Raw genomic sequence first — 22,500 nt, forward strand, 5'->3', positions numbered from 1 at the left:
CAGGAGGGTTAAAGCAAATGAAATCATTATTTTATGCTACAACCTCATATTTAATGCTCTATTCTTCCTGTTTTTATTTATAACGTGCACTAATTCTTCCTGATTTAATGCTTTACGACAGGTATTGTGAAGTTTAACGAGGTGTATCTCGGAGAAGGCGGATACGAGGCGTCGGAGTTCCAGGACCGCGGGAGCCCACATGGTGGAGGAGTCGGTGGAGGTCCGATGTCTCTGGATCAGTACATCTGCAACGCCAGAGAGGCTTTGGGAGTGGACAGCCATTACAGCAGGTAGGGCTTTTTATTTAGGATTTGATTCTGTTATAATTAACATACACTTCAAATATCCACAGAGGAAACATTCAAGAAGGGATCAGGACATGAAAATGAGAAAAAACCAAATCTAGTACACTCTACTTAATCCTATATGCAATGTTTAACCTTTTGAAATTTGAGGAACTTTCTTTTCTCTATTTACACATTTTGGACAGATATTAGACTTCAGAATAGTTTTGAATCATAGAGTTACCAGGTTACTTTTAATAAACCCTCCTGTTGTTGGAAGGAAGGAAGGAAGGAAAGAAAGGAGTAAGGAGGGAGGGAGGAAGGAAAGGAGTAAGGAGGGAGGGAGGAAGGAATTAAGGACAGAAAGAAGGAAAGGAGTAAGGAAGGAGGGAGGTAGGAAATTAGTCAAGAGGGAGGAAGGAAAGAAGTAAGTAAGGAAGGAAAGGAGTAAGGAGGAAGGAAAGGAGTAAGGAGGGAGGGAGGAAGGAAGTAAAGGAGTAAGCAGGTAGGGAGGAAGGAAAGGAGTAAGGAGGGAGGAAGGAAGGAAGGAAGGAAGGAAGGAAGGAAGGAAGGAAGGAAAGTAGTAAGCAATGAAGGAAAGGAGTAAGGAGGGAGGGAGGAAGGAAGTAAGGACAGAAGGAAGGGAGGAAGGAAGGAAAGGAGGAAGGAAGGAAAGTAGTAAGGAAGGAAGGAAAGGAGTAAGGAGGGAGGGACGGAGGAAGGAAAGGAGTAAGGAGGGAGGGAGGGAGGAAATGAGTAAGAAGGAAGGACAGGAGTAAGGAGGGAGGGAGGAAGGAAAGGAGTAAGGAGGGAGAGAGGGAGGAAGGAAGGAAAGTAGTAAGGAATGAAGGAAAGGAGTAAGGAGGGAGGGAGGAAGGAAGTAAGGAAAGAAGTAAGTAAGGAAGGAAAGGAGTAAGGAGGGAGGGAGGGAGGAAGTAAGTAAGGAAGGAAAGGAGTAAGGAGGGAGGGAGGGAGGGACGGAGGAAGGAAAGGAGTAAGGAGGGAGGGAGGGAGGAAATGAGTAAGAAGGAAGGAAGGAAGGACAGGAGTAAGGAGGGAGGGAGGAAGGAAAGGAGTAAGGAGGGAGAGAGGGAGGAAGGAAGGAAAGAAGTAAGTAAGTAAGGAAAGGAGTAAGGAGGTAGAGAGGGGGGGAAGGAAGGAAAGAAGTAAGTAAGGAAGGAAAGGAGTAAGGAGGGAGGGAGGAAGGAAGGAAAGAAGTAAGTAAGGAAGGAAAGGAGTAAGGAGGGAGGGAGGGAGGAAGGAAGGAAAGAAGGAAAAAAATTTAAAAACATGCTACAAATGTTAAGCTGTCTTCACTGTCTCGACAATAAAGACATAAAATGCCTCAAAAGCCACTTATTCCACATCATATAATATAATAATTACTGAAATGTCTCTCCAGTCTCCAGCGTGGTTTTACAGATATCCATGTCAGCTGGTCCGTCACTTTAATCCAAACTGAAAAAATCTCGACTACTATTGGATGGATGCTCATAAAAGTTCATACAGACATTTATGGCGTCCAGTGGAGGGATGTTATTGAGTTTCGTGGTCCTCTGATATTTCCTCTCGTGTCACCATGAGGTTAACGTTTGTGGGTTTTTGAGTGAAATGTCTCAACAACTATTCATGTCAACATTCATGTCCGCCTCTGCATGAACTGTAGTCACTTTACTGATCACTTAATTTATCATTTAGCATCATCATCATCATGCTAACGTTTCAATTTATAAGGAAAGGAAGGAGAAAGCAGGGAGGGAGGAAGGAAAGAAAGGAATAAGGAGGGTGGGAGGAAGGAAGGAAAGGAGTAAGCAGGGAGGGAGGAAGGAAAGGAGTAAGGAGGGTGGGGGAAAGGAAAGGAGTAAGGAGGGTGGGAGGAAGGAAATGAGTAAGGAGGGGGGGAGGAAGGAAAGGAGTAAGTAGGGAGGGAGGAAGGAAGGAAGGAAAGAAAGGAGTAAAGAGGGTGGAATGGAGGAAGGAAAGAAGCAATGAAGGAAAGAAAGGAGTAAGGAGGGTGGGAGGAAGGAAGGAAGGAAAGGAGTAAGGAGGGAGGGAGGGAGGGAGGAAGGAAGGAAAGAAGTAAGGAGGGAGGGAGGGAGGAAGGAAAGAAAGGAGTAACAAGGGAGGGAGGGAGGGAGAGGAAAGAAGGAAGGAAGGAAGAAGGAAGGAAGGAAGGGAGGAAGGAAGGAAAGAAAGGAGTAACGAGGGAGGGAGGGAGGAAAGAAGGAAGGAAAGGAGGAAGGAAGGAAGAAGGAAGGAAAGGACATTTGTCCGACATCAAAGCTGGAGGGAGGAAGTGTGTAAATAAGACTCGGAGCCGCACGCCGTGTGTCATCTGTCTTCCTCTTCTCTGACTCCTATCCTAACTCCTATCCTAACTCCTATCCTAACTCCTCTCCCGCCATATTTCCTTATTCCTCAATCATCTCCTGCCCACAACTTCAGGCCTCGGTTGGCTCGACTCGACTCCTCTGTAAATTACAACCATGTGTGGTGTCAGCAAATGTTCCCTCACACATACACACACACACACACACACACACACACACACACACACACACACACACACACACACACACACACTGAGCCTCAACCACTGCAGCAATTCATTACCTCTGTCCTGCTGGGTGTGTGTGTGTGTGTGTGTGTGTGTGTGTGTGTGTTTTAACCTTCCTGTCGTCCTCCCGGGTCAAATTGACCCCATGTGTTTTGACTGTTCCTTCTTTCCTCCCGTCCTTCCTTCCGTCTGTCCTTCCTCCCTCCCTCGTTCTCTCTTTCTTTCCTTCCTCTCTTTCCTTCCTTCCTTCTTTCCTTCCTCCATCCCCCCTTCTTACTTCCTTCTGTCCTTCCTTCCTCCCTCCCTCCTTCTTTCCTTCCCTCCTTCTTTCGTTCCTTCTTTTCCTTCTTTCTTACCTCCCTATTACCTTCCTTCTTTCCTTCCTTCCTTCCTCCCTTCTTCCTCCTTTCCTCCATTCCTCCCTCCCTTCCTTCCTTCTTCCTCCTATCTTCCCTTCCTTCCTCCCTCCCTTCCTTTCATTCCTTCTTCCTCCTTTCCTCCATTCCTCCCTCCCTTCCTTCCTTCTTCCTGCCTTTCTCCTTTCCTTCTTCGTCCCTCCATTCCTTCCTTCCTCCCTCCTTCCCTTCCTTCTTCCTCCTATCCTCCCTTCCTTCTCCCTCCCTCCCTTTCTTCCTTCCTTCCTTCCTCCCTCCCTTCCTCCTTTCCTCCCTCCCTCCCTCCTTTCCTTCCTTCCTCCCTCCCTCCCTCCTTCCTCCCTTCCTCCCTTCCTCCCTTGACTCGAGGACAACAGTAGGGTTAAATCTGTGGCTAGCTTGGTGTCTCCGTCCATTAAAACCACGTCAGTTTATGTGTGTGATTATTATGAATCCTGCTCATCCACAGCTTGTCAAGTATTTGCACACAGGCACAACATTAAAATGCTTTTCCAACCCACTGGTAACGTTTTACAACCTCCTAACACGTATCCCGGCAGCAGAAACGGCTATTTAACAGATCAAATCTCCCTGAGAGTGTGAAATGTGCTGCCAGAGGATTGCATAAAAAGTAATGGTGTTTGTTAATGGCAAACAAAAACTCAGTGAGCTGTCGGTACAGTACAACAAGGCCCGAGTCCTCTGATTAATTGCAGCCTATTTCTTCCTTCTGTGTGAAAACGCTTGTTATTCTTGTAGAGAGGTGTTAGTTATCCACACTCACACACAAAATAGAGAGTTTATCTATCTTTAACTTTTGGCAGAAGCAACACATTCATCTTGGGCGGCTGTGGGCAGGAGGTAGAGCAGTCGTCCTCCAATTGGAAGATTGGTGGTTCGATTCCCGGCTCCTCCAGTCCACATGTCGATGTGTCCTTGGGCAAGACACTTAACCCCAAAATTGCTCCCGTTGCTGTGCCAACGGTGTATGAATGTGAATGAATGGTTGACTTCCCTCCTGATGAGCAGGTTGGCACCCTGCGTGGTAGCTCCTGCCATCAGTGTATGAATGTGTGTGAAAGGGTAATATGACATGTCATGTAAAGCGCTTTGAGTGGTCGCCCAGACTACAAAGGCGCCATTTACCATCTTCTTATCAATGAAAACATTTGAATTCACAAGAGATTAAATAAGTAGATACTCATTTCAATACACTCAGCGGGTTTCCTGCAGCTTTACTTGTTCTGGTATTTCCAGATATTTACCACTAGACATTTTTGTGAATGTGCCACTTTACCCATAATGCCTTATTTTCATCTGCAGTCCCTGAGCGGATGTAATGACAGCTATAAAACACACACATATAAAATCATTCACTATGTTTAAAATCACATAGAAGACACTACATACTCAATATATGTACTATCGCTAACATACTTCTGTCTGAATATACAGTAGTGTGTGTCTTGCCCGATGCAATGAGCTTTAATTATCACTTCCTTAGAGCCTCTTATAAATGAAGACATACTCAATTGACCAGATATTTACCAGATGATCAGTGCACTTCAGACACTAGACATCTTTGCAAATGTGCCACTTTACCCATAATGCCTTATTTTCATCTGCAGTCCCTGAGCCGGTGTAATGACGGCTATAAAAGACACATAACAACATTCACTTTGTCCCAAATCATGCTTTTTTTAGACACACTGAGCTGTAATTATTACTTCCTTAGAGCCTACTTACCAGCCGTAACCATGGTAACCTGTGCCAACCATAAAGTCTGAACTAATTTAAAAAAATATAGTACACAGAGCAAACTGAAACCATACATGAACTCATACTTAAACTGGTCGCTGTGCTCCATTGTCCTTTATGTTACTGGTTTTATCATCACTGCTGCTTTACATTGAGTAGGGCAATTATGGCAAAAATCTAAATCACGATTAATTGAACTTTTCCTTCCTTCCTTCCTTCCTTCCTTCCTTCCTTCCTTTCTTTCTTATTTCCTTCCTTCCTTCCTTCCTTCCTTCCTTACTGCCTTCTTTCCTTCCTTCTTCCTTTCTTCCTGCCTTCTTTCCTTCCTTCCTTTCCTTCCTCCCTCCCTCCCTCCCTTCTTTCCTTCCTTCTTCCTTCCTTCCTCCCTCCCTTCCTTCCTTCTTCCTTTCCTTCCTCCCTTCTTTCCCTCCTTCCTTCCTCCCTTCCTTCCCTTCCTCCTTCCTCCTTCCTTCCTTCCTTCCTTCCTTCCTTCTTTCCTTCCTTCTTCCTTCCTCCCTCCCTCCCTTCCTTCCTTCCTCCCTCCCTTCCTTCCCTCTTCCTTTCCTTCCTCCCTTCTTTCCTTTCCTCCCTTCTTTCCCTCCGTCCTTCCTTCCTTCCTCCCTTCCTTCCCTTCCTCCTTCCTTCTTTCCTCCCTCCTTTTTTTCCTTCTTCCTTCCTTCCTTCCTCTCTCCCTTCCTTCCTTCCTCCCTCCCTTCCTTCCTTCTTCCTTTCCTTCTTCCTTTCCTTCCTCCCTTCTTTCCTTTTCTCCCTTCTTTCCCTCCGTCCTTCCTTCCTTTCTTATTTCCTTCCTTCTTCCTTCCTTCCTGCCTTCTTTCCTTCCTTCCTTCCTCCCTCCCTCCCTCCCTCCCTCCCTTCTTTCCTTCCTTCTTCCTTCCTTCTTCCTTCCTTCCTCCCTCCCTTCCTTCCTTCTTCCTTTCCTTCCTCCCTTCTTTCCCTCCGTCCTTCCTTCCTTCCTCCCTTCCTCCTTCCTTCCTTCCTTCCTTCCTTCCTTCCTTCCTCCCTTCCTCCCTTCCTCCCTTCTTCCTTTCCTCCCTTTTTCCCCTCCCTCCTTCTTTCCTTCCTCCCTTCCTTCCCTTCCTTCTTCTTTCCTTCCTTCCTTCCTTCCTTCCTCCCTTCCTCCCTTCCTTCCTTCCTTCCTTCCTCCCCTCAGGTCATTTGAATAAATAGAGTATGGTCACACAGTTGATTGTCTTTTAACCATGATTTTAAAATACTTCTAAATGAGCGATATGTGTGACAGTCTGTATTTAACAGTGAATTAAAGCAGTTAACGACTTCCTGTTCCTGTTCCTGTCTACGTTGCAGAGTCGGCTCCAGCAGTGAGACGGAGAGTGAAGCAGGAGATCTGTTAGAGCAACAGTTCGAAGAGCTGAACAATAAACTCACCTCAGCCACCGACCCAACCGGCTACCTCCGCATGGTGTCCAGGAACAACCTCTTCAACAGGTCAGATTTGGGGTTTCGATGTTTGATGCATCACAGTTTGTCGGTTGGTCCACCACTTTGGGTCAAACTGAAATATCTCAACAATTATTCAACATATGAACATGAAACCTTGGTACAGACATTCATGGTTCCTGGAGGATACATCTTATTGATTTTGGTGATCCTCTGATGTTTGGTGTTGTGCCACCCAGGGTTATTATAGTTAACTAAAACTAAGACTAAAACTAAAACTAGCAATGAAAAAATAATTTAGTTAACTGAAATTAAAATAAAAACTACAATGAATAATGTAAAACTAACTAAAACTAAACTGAACTGCAGATAAATTCAGCTTCATTATCTCCCTCGATGACTTCCTGTCCAGCAGCAGCCGCTATGCTTCGTGGTTAAAGAATGAAATTAAAAAGGACTTGATGATAAAACATATTTGGTGTCACACATTCTTTCATCCTTTTCAGCTTCTACTAGTCAAGGCTTTCTATTAATACCTGAAAAACTAAACTGAAACTAGTCACAATTCCTTCAAAATAAAACCAAACTAAAAACTAATCAATTCCTTCAAAATAAAACCAAACTAAAAACTAATCAATTCCTTCAAAATAAAACCAAACTAAAAACTAGTCAATTCCTTCAAAATAAAACCAAACTAAAAACTAATCAATTCCTTCAAAATAAAACCAAACTAAAAACTAATCAATTCCTTCAAAATAAAACCAAACTAAAACTACTAAATCACTTGTTGAACTCACTAAAACTAAACTGAAATAAAAAAGCAAACTGAAAAACTAATTAAAAATAAAAACTAAAGAAAATTTGGCACAAACATTCACGCCCCACTGAGGATGAATTTTAATAACTTTGCTAATTCCCAGACTTTTCATCTAGTGCCTGCAAAACTATAAAACATTCCCATAAGCCTCAATAGTACTTTGGGTTTAGTGCTGCTTAGCAAGTGTTAGCATACTAGCATACTCATTGAAGTAAGATGGTTAACATACCTTTCTAAATGTTAGCATTTTAGTATTGTCGTTGAATTGAGGACAAACATTTGGATATGGAAAAAATCATAATCACGATTATTAAAATGATTTTTTTTTTACTTTAGAAACATGCTGCATTTATTGAACATTCAGCTTAACTAATTTTCTCTCCCAGCAGCAGCCTTTTATCTGCCGCTTAACGCAACACACAGCAGAAAATGTGCAGAGATGTTAGTGCTGAGCGAGTTACCATGACGATAGTTCACACAACACTTCCTGGTTTTTAATAATCAGTCAGTAAACTCAGCATCGTCTGACGCAGGCTGGAAACTCTGCACTTTTATTTACAGTTAAAACATTTCGCCGTGTGTTTCAGCTTCTGTCAAAATAACGGAGCTGCGGCGGCTTCCTGTCTAAGCTTTTCAAAATAAAGTGCATTGTCTGACGCAGGCTGGAAACTCTGCACTTTTATTTACAGTTAAAACATTTCGCCGTGTGTTTCAGCTTCTGTCAAACTAACGGAGCTGCGGCGGCTTCCTGTCTAAGCTTTTCAAAATAAAACCTTCGTTATTGAGCGCTATTCTTTTTACAGCCTATGGCGCTATCTCGTTATTATTAAAAATCGTTTCCCCTCGATTTTATTAGTTTTGAAATCGTTTGGCCCCTAAATCGTAATCACGATCAAATTTCGATTAATTGAGCAGCCATACCCGTCATTATGAAAACAGCATTTGTAACATGTATAATATATATATATATATATATATATATATATATATATATAAGAAATCCATCAATTCTTACATTAGCATCTCACGGTGCCTCACTACAGTCTCACAGAGCTGCTAGCACAACTGTACTCTTTTAATATTCTTATTTTATTGATTTAAAACAGACTAAATGTGTGTATTTGTGTTTGGGTCTTTAACAGGAGCTGCAGCAGTATGACCAGCCTCTACAGTGCAACAGTCTCTCCAGCCAAGGACAGTTTATCATCTCCTCCTTACCGGCCGAGTAACATCGGCAAACCTCCTCTACGAGCCCTTTATGACTTACTCATAGCACCGATGGAAGGGGTGAGTGCTGTATGTGTGTGTGTGACGTGTGTCCTGGGAAAGATTTATATATGCATTTACCTTAACCCTCCTGTTGTCCTCGAGTCAAGGAAGGAAAGGAGGGAGGGAGGAAGGTTGGAAGGGAGGAAGAAGGAAGGAAAGGAGGGAGGGAGGAAAGAAGGATGGAAGGGAGGAAGAAGGAAGGAAAGGAGGGAGGGAGGAAGGATGGAAGGGAGGAAGGAAAGGAAGGAAGGACAGACGAAGGAAGTTAGGAAGGAAGGTAGGAAGAAGGGAGGAAAGAAGGAAGGGGGAGGAAGGAAGGATTGATGGGAGGAAGAAGGAAGTAAGGAAAGGAGGGAGGAAGGATTGATGGGAGGAAGAAGGAAGTAAGGGAAGGATGGAAGGGAGGAAAAAAGAAGGAGGGAGGAAGGAAGGAAGGTAGGAAGGAAGGACGGACGGACAAAAGAAGGAAGGAAGGAAGGTAGGAGGGAGGGAGGGAGAAAGGAAGGAAGGCAGGAAAGAAAGAACAACAATAGTAAGCTGCCTTTTTAAATATATATCTTGCTGTTATCATTCCTTCTGTTCATATCGGCCAATTCAAAGGTCATTTCCTAACATGCCTTTTAATATAAGTGAAGGAGAACAACATCTACAGTCCTCCTCCTCGGCTGTAAAGATATATTTAAAAGTTAATCTGAAGCTTTATCCGTCTACTTCAAGTGGATGTTTTTACTCCAAGCTTACATTCCTGGTGGATTGCCTTGTAATGCAGACGCTGTATTTCCACTGTTAAGCTCACAATCACAGTGACAAAACATCGACTTGTTGTCACCATGGTAACTTCCCAGGGTTGTAAAAATCCTCTCTGTGAGTATTACAAACTGTGGTGGAGTGTTTTGGTGTCTAATAAGCCTTTAAACGCTTTAATCTGTTACTCCAACTGGACTCCCTGGATCGTTCATCATTGTCTCTCTGGCTCTTTAAACAACAAGCCCTCACCAGTAGGCATGGGATGATAACCGTGTTCAAGGTATACCGCGATTTGAAAAAGCCACGATAACCGAAACCGCCAAATGTTCTGTCATACCGTTCCTAAGGTATGAGCTGTTTTTAGTCTGGTCAAAGACAGGAAGTGTTGGTCCTTCCTTTCCTTCCTCCTTTCCTTCTTTCCTTTCCTTCCTTCTTCCTCCCTCCCATCCTTCCTTCCCTCCTTCCTTCTTTTCTTCTGTCCTTCCTTTTCTTCCTCCCTCCTTCCTCCCTCCCTCCTTCCTTCTTTCCTTCCTTCCTTCCTTCCTTCCTTCCTCCTTCATTCCTCCCTTCCCTCCTTGACTGGAGGACAACAGGAGGACGAGCTTAATCTCTGTTTAGGAAAAGGAAGAGTATCACGACCCCTCCCACTGTCATTACAGATTCAGGTTAAATTAACATGTGTGAACATTTTAGAGCTGTAATCACAATACCTCCATACCGTGAAACCGTGAAACCATGATATTTTTTCTTATGGTTATCATACCGCCAGAATCTCATACCGGCCCATGCCTACTCACCAGCATGTTGATTGTTCAAATAACAGAGCTGTGTTCAGTCTGAATCCCCGAAGCTTAAGATAAACGTTGGTGTGCTTTTCTGCACATAATGAGGACTCCCATCACTTTCCATTAAAGCAGATTGATAAGGGATATTTTAAAGAGGAAGTATAATGCACATGTTCAGCTCTGTATTTATATTCTGGGGCTCTACTGGAATATCTTTGCATGATTCACAGTTAAAGACTCCTTATTTTGTGTCGGTGTTTAGCACCCGCCCCATTTGTTGAGGCTACAGTCCTTGCTGCAGGTGACCCCGGTTCGAATCCCGCGCTGAGTGGTCCTATCCTGCGTGTCATTGCCCCTCTCTCTGCCTCCCATTTCCTGTCTCTCTCTACTAACTTGTACATTAAAGGCAAAAAGCCCCAAAAAATATACTTAAAAAAAAATCCTTATTTATCTTATATACATCTACTGGTCCTTTATGCAGCCACTCAGTTCAGCCTCTGTCTGAAACAGGCTGTTTTAGCTCCTGTCTCTTTAAGACCCCCCCCCCCCCTTCTCCTCCTGATGAGCCCACTCTGTTCTGATCGGTCAGCTTTAGGAAGCTTCCTTCGACTCTTAAGGCTACATAAACAAAGTCTATTAGCAGGATTTCACTTTCACTTTCTCCTTCTTTACTCAAAACGTCAACTTTTCAAATTCATCTGTACATGTTGGAGCTTAACATGATCCCAAAAGAGCATTTTTTCATATGTTCATCTCAAGTTTTGTAACTTTTTGAAACTATAATAGCATAAAAATCACAAAAAAATCACAAAAATCAAGTTAAATGTCCGTATGAACAGGAGGAATGATTACAGCAAGTAAAACTATGTTCATTTCAGCTCCTGTCCTTTAGTCATTTTGTCATCTTTGCTCTACATTTGTCTCTCTCAGGGCTTGATGCACAGCAGTGGACCTGTTGGCAGACACCGACAGCTCGTTTTAGTGCTGGAGGGAGAGTTGTACCTGATCCCGTTTGCCTTGCTCAAAGGCAGCTCCTCTAATGAATATCTATATGAGAGGTTCAGTCTCATTTCTGTACCTTCTTTAGCCAGCCTGGGAGCAAATATCAAGGTAAGAGAGGCATATTTCTGCAGAAGTATCACCCATGGAGCTATGAATACAGATATCTGATCGCCTGTTTCAACCCACAGCCTCATTCTCGCCGTGGAGGTCCTTTACTTTGCTCCGATGGAGGTTCGGTGGCGGCTGTGGTCGGAGCTCCTCGTCTCCCCCACAGTGTGATGGATCGTTGGCTGTGGGGGCCTTTACCTTCAGCCCAGGATGAGGCTCTTTGGCTGGGGGAGCAGCTGGGATGTCACCCCCTCACCGGAGCCAACGCCACCAAGGAGCGCGTCCTCTCCGCTCTGAGTCAGGCGGAGTGCGTTCACTTTGCCACTCACATCTCCTGGAAACTCGCCGCTTTGGTCCTCGCCCCCGGGCAGGAGCACGGAGCAGGAGACAGCGCGGGAAGCAGACCCAAAGATAAGTCACCGTGCGGGGCGTCGATCTCAGGAGACATCGCGGATCAAGACGGAAGAGGCAAGAGTTCGTTTATGAGGAGTCGCGGCAGCCCGGAGAGACTCAGATCAGCTGATGAAATGAGCGAGGACGGCGAGAGAGCGTGTGAGGTGGAGAGTGTGTGCGACAGTCCGGCACTTCAAGACTTCCTCCTCACTGCTGCTGATATACTGGACCTCTGCTTGACGGTCAAACTGGTGGTTTTAAGGTATAACTTCTCACACAATGAAAACTCAATCAGGCCTCAATCGTAGATTATTGGGGCTTTTCCACTATACAGTTCTAGCACTACTCGACTCGACTCGACTTTACTTTTTCCATCAGGGAAACTTTTTTAGTATCTGCTCTGCCGAAAATAGGTGAATGCCGCAAGTTCTAGTAAATCTATTGTACACATAATTTAAAGTCTGTGTAAAGTAAGAATAAATATGTGTTCTGAGTTTGACATACCACAGAAAAGTGTGTTGTTAACCACCCTGCCAAATTTGAATGAGGAAAAAAATCACCAAATATATTAAATTAGGCTTCAAAGTTGTGTAAAAATCAGCCTCTTTCTCTGCTCCCTACCAAGTGTCACCTGTCAATCAAAGTCACCACCTCTACCAGAAACATGGATGCTACGTCTGAGAGCTTTCTGCTGCTAACTCAGCTGCTAGCTCGGTGGCTAACTCAGCTAACTGGCTAACTGTAGCCTGTAGTAGTAGTAGTGTGTGCTGAATGTATTTATACCTCTACAGCAGCAGGGGCGGGTTTATGCTAATCACTAAATCCAGTTTGTGAAGCCTAGCTCCACAATTCAAATCTAAATGGTTGAAATGCTTTTTACACCTTTTTTAGAAATGCATTTATGACCTATTTAATGTGTTTAGAAGAAAATGTCTGAATTCACTTTTTTTGCATGAGGCCCATTGTTTTACAGAAGCCTTTCATGTCTCTAAAGATCCACTTGACCTCTGACCTCCGCTTCCTCTCAGGTTATACCCAGAGTCCAGCAGCAGAGTGACAGCCGACGGTGTGGTGGGTCTGACCCGAGCCTTCCTGGCTGCGGGGGTCCAGTGTGTGTGCGTGTCTCTGTGGCCCGTACCGATCGCTGCCTCCAAACTGTTCACACACACCTTCTACACGGCGCTGCTCAACGGGACCAAAGCCAGCGCCGCTCTGACCGAAGCCATGAAGACGCTTCAGAGCAGCAAACACTTCTCACACCCGTCCAACTGGGCCGGTGAGGAAACACATGAAACTCTCTGCTGTGTTTTACCTTATCGTCATTTTATGCAGCATTCAGTAGTTATGGGTTAGGGTTAGGGTAGGGCTAATTCATAAATCATCTCTTATATCTGCTAACAGCTATATTATGATTTATTAACAGTTTATAAGATAATTATAAATGCTAAATAAAGTTTCTGTGTCACATGTCAGTATATCTGAAATTAGATTGGCCGTGATTTTCAAATCAATGCATATACAACTTCTTAATTAACTGCAGTGAGCGATATGAAGTGCAAATGTTGATGTTATTCAGTTGCATGAAACCAAGCAGCATGAAAAAGTACAAAACTGTAAATGATTAATTGATGAATAGATTAATTGCCAACTATTTTAATAATGGATTCATCACTTTGAGTCATTCTTTAGGAAAAATGTCTAAATTCTCTAATTTCGATCTCATTTATTGTGTTTATACAGCATTCAGTAGTTATGGAAGTTATCGACTAATACATAAATAATCACTTACCGTATATCTGCTAACAGCTATATTACGATTTATTAACAGTTTATATAATTATAAATGCTAAATAAAGTTTCTACACATGTAATTAAGCTTTTCTAGGTGAGTTTGTGTCACATGTCAGTATATCTGAAATTTGATTGGTTGTGATTTTCAAATCAATGCATATACAACTTTTCAATTAACTGCAGTGAGCGATACGTAGTGCAAATATTGATGTTATTGCAGCATGAAAAAGTACAAAACTGTAATGATTAATTGATGAATAGATTAATTGCCAACTATTTTAATAATGGATTAATCACTTTGAGTCATTCTTTAGGAAAAATGTCTAAATTCTCTCATTTCAGCTTCTCAAATATGAATATTTTCTGGTTTCTTTAGTTTTAAATGACAGTAAATAGAATATCTTTAATTAATGGCCTTTTGGTCGGGATAAAAGAAGATGACACCTTGGGCTTTTCTGACATTTATAGACTAAATAATGAATTGATTAATCCTCAAACAAGGATAAGAAGCCATTTGGATCTCAAGGTGATTCTTCTCTAAATGTTTTGGGGCAGAACATTATGTATAGTTTCCTTTTAACATGTGTTATATAATACTGTTGTATATTGAGGCTCCTTCATTCCAGAAAACAAATAATTAAATCAACTTTTCCTCCATTTCTTCATTTTTGCTGAAGAGGCTCCATTCATAGCTGAACTAAACAGGCCTGTTTTTAAATGATGCAGAAATCTAAAAACCAACCGTAAACAAGTCCTGATCTAGTGTTTAAAAGCCTGTGTGTGTTGTCCTTGCAGGTTACATGCTGATTGGCAGTGACGTGAAGCTGAACAGCCCGATGTCTCTGGTCGGTCAGGCGCTGGCAGAGATCCTACAGTATCCGGACAGAGCCAGAGACGCTCTCAGAGTGCTGCTACACCTGGTGAGAAATTGGCTTAGTAAAGTGTTTGTCCACCATGTGCTACCAGAGTGGCCTTGACTCCACTGGACTGATGAACACCGTCCTAAAGATATTCCCTCATTTGGTGTTTTGATGATGCTGGTGGAGAGCTTTGTCTTATGCATTAGTCCAAAATCTTCCATAGGTGTTTCAATTAGGTTGAGATCACAGACTGTATAAAAGAAATGGACGTAACATCCGTGACGTCACCCATTGGTTTGTGGACTGCTGCTCGGAAGCCAATAGTTTCGAAATCTAGGCAGCGCCATCTTGGAAATTTCAGGTGCATGCTGGGAAAAATAAAAACACAGATTCTACTTATATGGGCATGAGGCGGGGCCATGGGTGGAGCGGGGAGGTTGGTATGGTTGCGAGGGCAGGATCTCGAGGACATTGGTCAATCAACCTGTCAATCAGGACGTAGCCACGCCCTAATGCATACCCTGCTTTATCATCAAATATAAAATCAGGGAGGCCAAAATGTCCCAAATGAACATCATACTGCATTGAAGAAGGCTTTAAACTAGCGATTGAGACCATAAACACATTGTGTGTTCCTTCCTTCCTTCCCTCCTTCTTTCCTCTGTCCTTCTTTCCTTCCTTCCTCCCTCCCTCCTACCTTCTTTCCTCCCTCCCTCCTACCTTCCCTCCTTACTTACTTCTTTCCTCCGTCCTTCCTTCCTCCCTTCCTGCCTTCCTTCCTTTCTCCATCCCCCTTTCTTCCTTCTGTCGTTCCTTCCTCTCTCTCCTTCCTTCCTTCCTCCCTCCCTGCCTTCTTTCCTTTACTCCCTTCCTTCCTTCTTTCCTTTACTCCCTTCCTTCCCTCCTTCCTCCCTCCCTCCCTCCCTCCTTTCCTTCCTTCTTCCTCCCTTCCTTCCTTGACTCGAACACAACAGGAGGGTTAATACAGAATAAAAGCATGATTCTATGAACATTGAATCACCTGCTATGATTATAACTGAGTGACTGCAGCTTAAGTTTTGCACCATTTTGGATTTTAAAACATAGATTTTTTAATATTAATCAATGTCACCTTTCCTAAATATTGAATATATCTCCATGTCATGGTCACGTCCATCACTTCATCTCATCGTTCATGATTTACAGTCACACACTAAATAGCTTCTTTTTTTTTTCTCAGCGAGTGTCCTTCCTTCTCCTCTTCTGCTGCTTTTGATGCATCCCTTTCCCTCCGTCTGCTGACAAAAATTACACTTTTAAATCAATACAAATGTGCTACAGCGCAAACTGAGCTCCATCAATCACCTCTCCATCAGAGCGTGTTGCTAAATGTTCCAGCCTCAAATCCCCAAAATGTTATAAATGGAAGCTCAGGGTGCGTCAGGAAATCTCACAGTGTTTTAGACTAAGGGCAAAAACTGCTTTTTTGTCCTCTATGTGCCTCTTTCTTTCTTATTATTTATAATTTAGATATGGACATGTTGCATATTTTCTCTTTTTAGAGCAACAGTGACCTTATTTAATGTGATATTTGTCCATTCAAGATTTGTAATGGATTATAAATATGAAGAATTTAGGTTTACTTTGATCAATACTGCTACAAAATGGATTTAACCCTCCTGTTGTCCTCGAGTCAAGGAAGGAAGGGAGGAAGAAGGGAGGGAGGGAGGAAGAAGGAAGGAAGAGAGGAGGGAAGGAAGGATGGAAGGGAGGGACGGAGGGAGGAAGGATGGATGGAAGGGAGGAGGGAGGGAGGGAAGGAAGGAAAGGAGGGAGGGAGGAAGGGAGGGAGGGAGGAAGAAGGACGGAAGGGAGGAAGGATGGAACGGAGGGGGGATGGAAGAAGGGAGGGAGGGAGGAAGAAGGAAGGAAGGGAGGGAGGGAGGGAGGGAGGAAGGAAGGATGGAAGGGAGGAGGGATGGAGGGAAGGAAGGAAGGGAGGTAGGGAGAGAGGAAGGATGGAAGGGAGGAGGGAAGGAAGGAAGGGAGGTAAGGAAGGAAAGGAGGGAAGGAGGGAGGAAGAAGGAAGGGAGGAGGGAAGGAAGGATGGAAGGGAGGAAGAAGGAAGGGAGGAAGGATGGAAGGGAGGAGGGACGGAGGGAAGGAAGGGAGGGGGGATGGAGGGAAGGGAGGAGGGAAGGAAATGAGGGAAGAAGGAAGGAAGGAAGAAAAGGGAGGAGGGAAGGAAGGAAGGAAGGAAATGAGGGAAGAAGGAAGGAAGGAAATGAGGGAAGAAGGAAGGAAGGAAGAAAAGGGAGGAGGGAAGGAAGGAAGGAAGGAAATGAGGGAAGAAGGAAGGAAGGGAAGGAGGAAGGAAGGATGGAAGGGAGGGGGGGTGGAGGGAGGAAGGATGGAAGGGAGGGGGGATGGAGGGAAGGAAGGAGGGAGGAAAGAAGGAACAGTCAAAACAGATGGGGTCAATTTGACCCGGGAGGACGACAGGAAGGTTAATTAGAGCATTTTATTTTTATGATGTCAAATAATACAACAGCAATGCAGATATAAACCAGTAAGTCTGTGAGCTTCTACAGAGTCAACGACAGTCTCATAATCATCACCAAGTTCTGAGTAAAAACAACATTTTTAAGTTTATTGATCTTTATTATGAGGAGGAAAGGAAGGAAGGATGGAAGGGAGGGAGGGAGGGGGAAGGAAGGGAGGGAGGATGGAAGGGATGGTGGATGGAGGGAAGGAACTCACTAGGACTGACCGGGTTTCTAACTGTGTTTCTTTGTCTTCTCTCCAGATTGAGAAGTCTCTGCAGAGGATTCAGAGCGGTCAGTGTAACCCGATGTACACATCACAGCAGAGCGTCGAGAATAAGGTCAGAGTCTCAGTCTTTCTCTAAGTCTGTGTAAAGTAAGAATAAATATGTGTTCTGAGTTTGACATACCACAGAAAAGTGTGTTGTTAACCACCCTGCCAAATTTGAATGATTAAAAAAATCACCAAATATATGAAATTAGACTTCAAAGTTGTGTAAAAATCAGCCTCTTTCTCTGCTCCCAAACGCTGAGGGCGTGGCCACTGAGTTCGTTGAAGCCCCGCCCCCTACCAAGTGTCACCTGTCAATCAAAGTCACCACCTCTACCAGAAACATGGACGCTACGTCTGAGAGCTTTCGGCGGCTATCTCAACTGCTAGCTTGGCGGCTAGCTCAGCGGCTAACTCGGCGGCTAACTCAGCTGCTAGCTCGGTGGCTAACTTAGCTGCTAACTCGGCAGCTAACTCAGCGGCTAACTCAGCTAACTGGCTAACTGTAGACTGTATTGGTAGTAGTGTTAGATGTAGTAACAATAACTGGCCCCTAGGTAGCTTAACCACTGAGGAGAGCGGCCTCTCAGTCTTATATAGTAGGGGAGGGACCAAGGGTACGTAGCGCTTTTTTGCAGGCTCAGAAAATCAGTAAAAATTTGATGGTGAGAAACAGTTTAAGGCTCTATCTGCACAACTCAGTTCTGCGTAGTTATCAACCTTCTCACATGTTTTCTGTAACCATTTCCCATCATGTATAATATGTTTAGAAGTAAATCAATGAATTGACTTCACACAGACTTTTCTCTAGCTCCATCTTCATAAAAATCAACCTTTATGTCACCTCCACTCACATCCTCTCTCCTCCCCTCCCCAGGTCGGTGGTGTTCCCGGTTGGCAGGCTCTCCTGTCTGCCGTGGGTTTCCGGTTGGACTTCTCCGGTAGCGGTGCTGGTCTCCCCGCGGCGGTTTTCTTCCCCACGTCAGACCCTGGAGACCGGCTTCAGCAGTGCAGCACCACTCTACAGTCTCTGCTCGGTACCTCAGCTGTTCAATTATTCATCTCGCCTCTCACGTCAGTCACAGTGACAGAATAACGACATGTTTTGTCCCTCCAGGATCTGTGAGAAACAGGCGCTCCCATGAAACAGCATTTATTTAGTGTCAGGATGATGCTTGGTTTATTCAGGAAACATGTGCTCCCCAAACATCTCCCAGTAGAGTCCACTTATGAAATCTGTTTCTAGCGGAGGCTCTGGTGTGACAAGTTCACAGCTGAGCTCCTCAATTTATCCGTTTAATTCTCTAGAGTTGTATTAAAGGGTCAGACCTCTATAAATATAACACATTAGCTTTGTCACAACAGCCACACTTGTAGTCTTGAGTACATAAGTTGGTGTGGGGCCCTGCTGTGGCTCAGGAGGGAGATCAGGTCATCCACTAATCTGAAGATCAGCGTTTCACTTCCCGGCTCCTCCAGTCCGCATGTCAGAGTGTCCTTGGGCGAGACACTGAATCTCTAATTGCTCCCGATGGCTGCGCCAATGGTGTGTGTGTGTGTGTGTGTGTGTGTGTGTGTGTGTGTGTGTGTGTGTGTGTGTGTGTGTGTGTGTGTGTGTGTGTGTGTTGAGTAGGTTAGCATCCTACTGTGTGTGAATGGTTAACCCTCCTGTTGTCCTTGAGTCAAGGAAGGAAGAAGGAAAGGAGGGAGGAAGAAAGGAAGAAAGGAAGGAAAGGAAGGAAGAAAGGAAGGAAAGGAAGGAAGGAATGTAAGGAAGGAAGGTAGGTGGGATGGAGGAAAGAAGGAAGGAGGGAGGGAGAAAGGAAAAGAGGAAGGGAGGAAAGAAGGACAGAGGAAAGAAGGAAGAGAGGAAGGTAGGGGGAGGAAAGAAAGAGAGAAGGAGGGAGGGAGGACAGAAGGAAGGGAGGAAGGAAGGAAGGAAGGAAGAAAGAAAGAGGGATGGATGAAGGAAAGAAGGAAGGGAGGAAAGAGAGAAGAAGGAAAGAAAGAGAGAAGGAAAGAGGGAGAAAGGGAAGAAAGGAGGAAGGAATGGAAGGAAGGAAGGATGGAGGAAAGAAGGAAGGAGGGAGGGAGAAATCAAAAGAGGAAGGGAGGAAAGAAGGACAGAGGAAAGAATGAAGAGAGGAAGGTATAGTAGGGGAAGGAAAGAAAGAGAGAAGGAGGGAGGGAGGAAAGGAGGAAAGAAAGCAAGGAAGGAAGAAAGAAAGAGGGATGGAGGAAGGAAAGAAGGAAGGGAGGAAAGACAGAAGAAGAAAAAAGAAAGAGAGAAGGAGGGAGGGAGGATGACAGGAAGGTTAAAAAGAGTAGAAAAGTGTAATATAAGTACAGTTCATTTAACCTCTCATGTTATAAGTTCACAGCTGAGCTCCTCAAATGCTCCTTTTATTTCTCTGGGGTTGTATTACACACACACACACACACACACACACACACACACACACACACACACACCTGCAGCTTGGAGCACATGAGTTAGTTTTTTCTTTTTTCCCCCCCTGAATATAATTATTTGTTTCCACATAAAATAAGAACATAAAAAGTGTAAGAACCAACCATCAGATAATGAAGCCTGCTGTAAAATCCAGCTCGAACCAGCTTCAGACCTCAGCTGCTCATTAGCTGCTGTTACTGGATTAACCCTTACCTTACTCAAACTCAAACTGGTTTAACTGGTGATCAGCTGGTAGACCAGTTTAGTGTAGCTGGTTCAAGATAAGATAAGATAAGATGCCTTTATTATCACTATACTTAAAATGCATGAGATTACTAGTGTCCATCACAGAGTGGTATTTTGACATAATACTGCATTTATACATACATTCAATAACACACACAATTAATCACAACCTTTTATAAAACTATACAACTAAATAAAACAAAGGCAGGTAAGTAAAAAATGAAGTTCTATGAGTGCAAAAGTCTGTAAACTAGTATATAATGAAGTATAAGGTGGTTGAAGAGTCACAGTGTGTGTTTATTAAGAGAGTCAGGATGGCTTTTGGGGAAAGAAACTGTTCAATCAATTCACTTTAATTCTCATATTGTACATAAAAATGAACAGTGCAATAATTAACATTCAAATTGTCAGTTAAAATTAAGACACTATATAAATAATATTCCATAAATAGTTAATAAATAAGTGCTAAATTAGTTTTGAAATGAAGTGTATAGTGGAGGGGACAGACAGCATGTGATTATTGTGATTATTGTTGTGCATTCATGGTAAATGGACTGTACTTATATAGCACCTTTCTAGTCTTTACGACCACTCAAAGCGCTTTACATTACATGACATCATTTACCCTTTCATACACATTCATACACTGATGGCAGGAGCTACCACGCAGGGTGCCAACCTGCTCATCAGGGGGAATCTAACCATTCATTCTCATTCATACACCGTTGGCATAGCAACAGGAGCAATTTGAGGTTAAGTGTCTTGCTCAAGGACACATCGACATGTGGACTGGAGGAGCCGGGAATCGAACCACCAATCTTCCAATTGGAGGAAGATTGATGGTGGCAGGGGCAGGGGAGAGGACGCTGTACCTCCTGAGCCACAGTAGTCTTTTTTTTTTTTCAAATAAGGTGTTGGTGTGTGTTTCCAGCAGGAAAGTTAATTATATGACTCCTCTCAGCTGTTATCAGCTGATACTGTTGGTTGATTTAATCCAGGTGTTAACTGTGTAGTTTAGAGCTGTTCTAGATGAAAGATGACCAACATGAAATAAGAACATGGTGATATCTTTGGTTTTTGCTCCAAAACAGTGATTTCTGTGTGAGAGAGGGTTAAAGATGGCCGTCGTCACACACTTGTAATAAAATAATTCTTACAATGTAGCGTGAAATGATTCATCACGAGAGCTAAAAACCTGATGATGGAGGTAAAACAAACAAAATGAAATGTTTGGGACTCCAACAACTAAGAAAATCTTGTTGAGTTGTGGCAGCAGAAGCCGTTACCATGACAACCCCATGAAGAAACGATGCTAAGCTTCATTGTTTATCACTAAAGCGGCGCAGGTGGATGATGTACGCTGATGTCACACATATTAAATCTGATGTCATACTCAAGTTTATTATATTCATGTCACACAGTGTGGCTTTAATTAAACTTATAAGACAGCACAGTATTCAGAGAGGCTCCATTATTTGGTCAGTTTGTGGAGATTAAACTAAAATAACAAAGCTTATGAGCTCAGTTGAGTTGTATTTTGTTGTTTTCACGAGCCACAGAAGTCCTAATAAATTAATAAAGCTTGTTCCAGTGAGCTGTGATTAACCTCCACACATCTGCAGCTTTAAGGAGCGCTGAGACTCTGCTGGCAGTTATTAGCTATTCATAACACAAGCAGAGAACCCGAACACTTCACTACTCTCAGAATCACATGTACGGGGGTTCAGATAGAAGAATTATTAGTTAGTTAGTTTGGTTTTAACAAAGTGAATTAATGCTTTTATTTCCTTTAACCCTCCTGTTGTCCTCGTGTCAAGGAAGGAAGAAGGAAGGAAAGGAGGGAGGAAGGAAGGAAGGGTTAGGGTTAGAAGGAAGGGAGGTAGGAGAGGAAGAAGGAAGGAAGGGAGGTAGGAGAGGAAAGGAAAGAAGGAAGGGAGGTAGGAGAGGAAGAAGGAAGGAAAGGTTGGAGGAAGGAAGGGAGGGAGGGAGGAGGGAGGAAGGAAGGAAGAAGGAAGGAAAGGAGGGAGGGAGGAAGGAAGAAGGAAGGAAGGGAGGGAGGAAGAAGGAAGGAAGTGAGGAAAGAGAGGAATGAAAGAAAGAGAGAGGAAGGGAAGAAAGAGAGAAGGAGGGATGGAGGAAGGATAGACAGAAGAAAGGAAGGAAGGAAGGAAAGAAAGAGAGAAGGAGGGATGAAGGAAGAACAGACAGAAGGAAGGAAAGAAAGAAAGAGAGAAGGAGGGATGGAGGAAGAACAGACAGAAGGAAGGAAGGGAGGAAAGGAAAGTAAAGAAGGAAGGGATGTAGAAGAGGAAGAATGAAGGAAAAGATGGAGGGAGGAAGGGAGGAAAGGAAAGAAGGAAGGGAGTTAGGAGAGGAAGAAGGAAGGAAAGGAGGGAGGAAGGAATGAAGGAAGGAAAGGAAAGGAAAGAAGGAAAGGGAGGTAGGAGAGGAATAAGGAAGGAAAGGAGGGAGGAAGAAGGAAGGAAGGAAGGAAGGAAAGAAAGAGAGAAGGATGGATGAAGGAAGAACAGACAGAAGGAAGGAAGGGAAGAAAGGAAAGTAAAGAAGGAAGGGAGGTAGAAGAGGAAGAAGGAAGGAAAGGAGGGAGGAAGGAAGGAAGGAAGGAAGGGAGGGAGGAAGAAGGAAGGAAGTGAGGAAAGAGAGGAATGAAAGAAAGAGAGAGAAAGGACAGACGGAAGGAAGGAAGGGAGGAAGGGAGGAAAGTAAAGAAGGAAGGAAAGGAGGGAGGGAGGAAGGAAGAAGGAAGGAAGGGAGGGAGGAAGAAGGAAGGAAGTGAGGAAAGAGAGGAATGAAAGCTCTCTTTCTTTCGGGAAGAAAGGGAGAA

General features: G+C 43.8%; 1 protein-coding gene across 1 annotated transcript in view; it reads left to right on the forward strand.

Moving 5' to 3' along the window:
- Nucleotides 1–22,500, forward strand: part of LOC128379889 (tetratricopeptide repeat protein 28-like) — a 118,699-nt gene that overhangs the window by 84,701 nt on the left and 11,498 nt on the right. The window contains exons 17-26 of the mRNA XM_053339528.1: nt 4–7; nt 122–290; nt 6,300–6,440; nt 8,352–8,496; nt 10,941–11,120; nt 11,201–11,775; nt 12,542–12,789; nt 14,100–14,224; nt 16,950–17,027; nt 17,835–17,994. Coding sequence (XP_053195503.1) covers nt 4–7; nt 122–290; nt 6,300–6,440; nt 8,352–8,496; nt 10,941–11,120; nt 11,201–11,775; nt 12,542–12,789; nt 14,100–14,224; nt 16,950–17,027; nt 17,835–17,994 — 1,825 coding nt within the window. The remainder of the gene's footprint in view (nt 1–3; nt 8–121; nt 291–6,299; nt 6,441–8,351; nt 8,497–10,940; nt 11,121–11,200; nt 11,776–12,541; nt 12,790–14,099; nt 14,225–16,949; nt 17,028–17,834; nt 17,995–22,500) is intronic.

This window comes from Scomber japonicus, chromosome 19, assembly GCF_027409825.1.
Source record: "Scomber japonicus isolate fScoJap1 chromosome 19, fScoJap1.pri, whole genome shotgun sequence".
Lineage (NCBI taxonomy): Eukaryota > Metazoa > Chordata > Actinopteri > Scombriformes > Scombridae > Scomber > Scomber japonicus.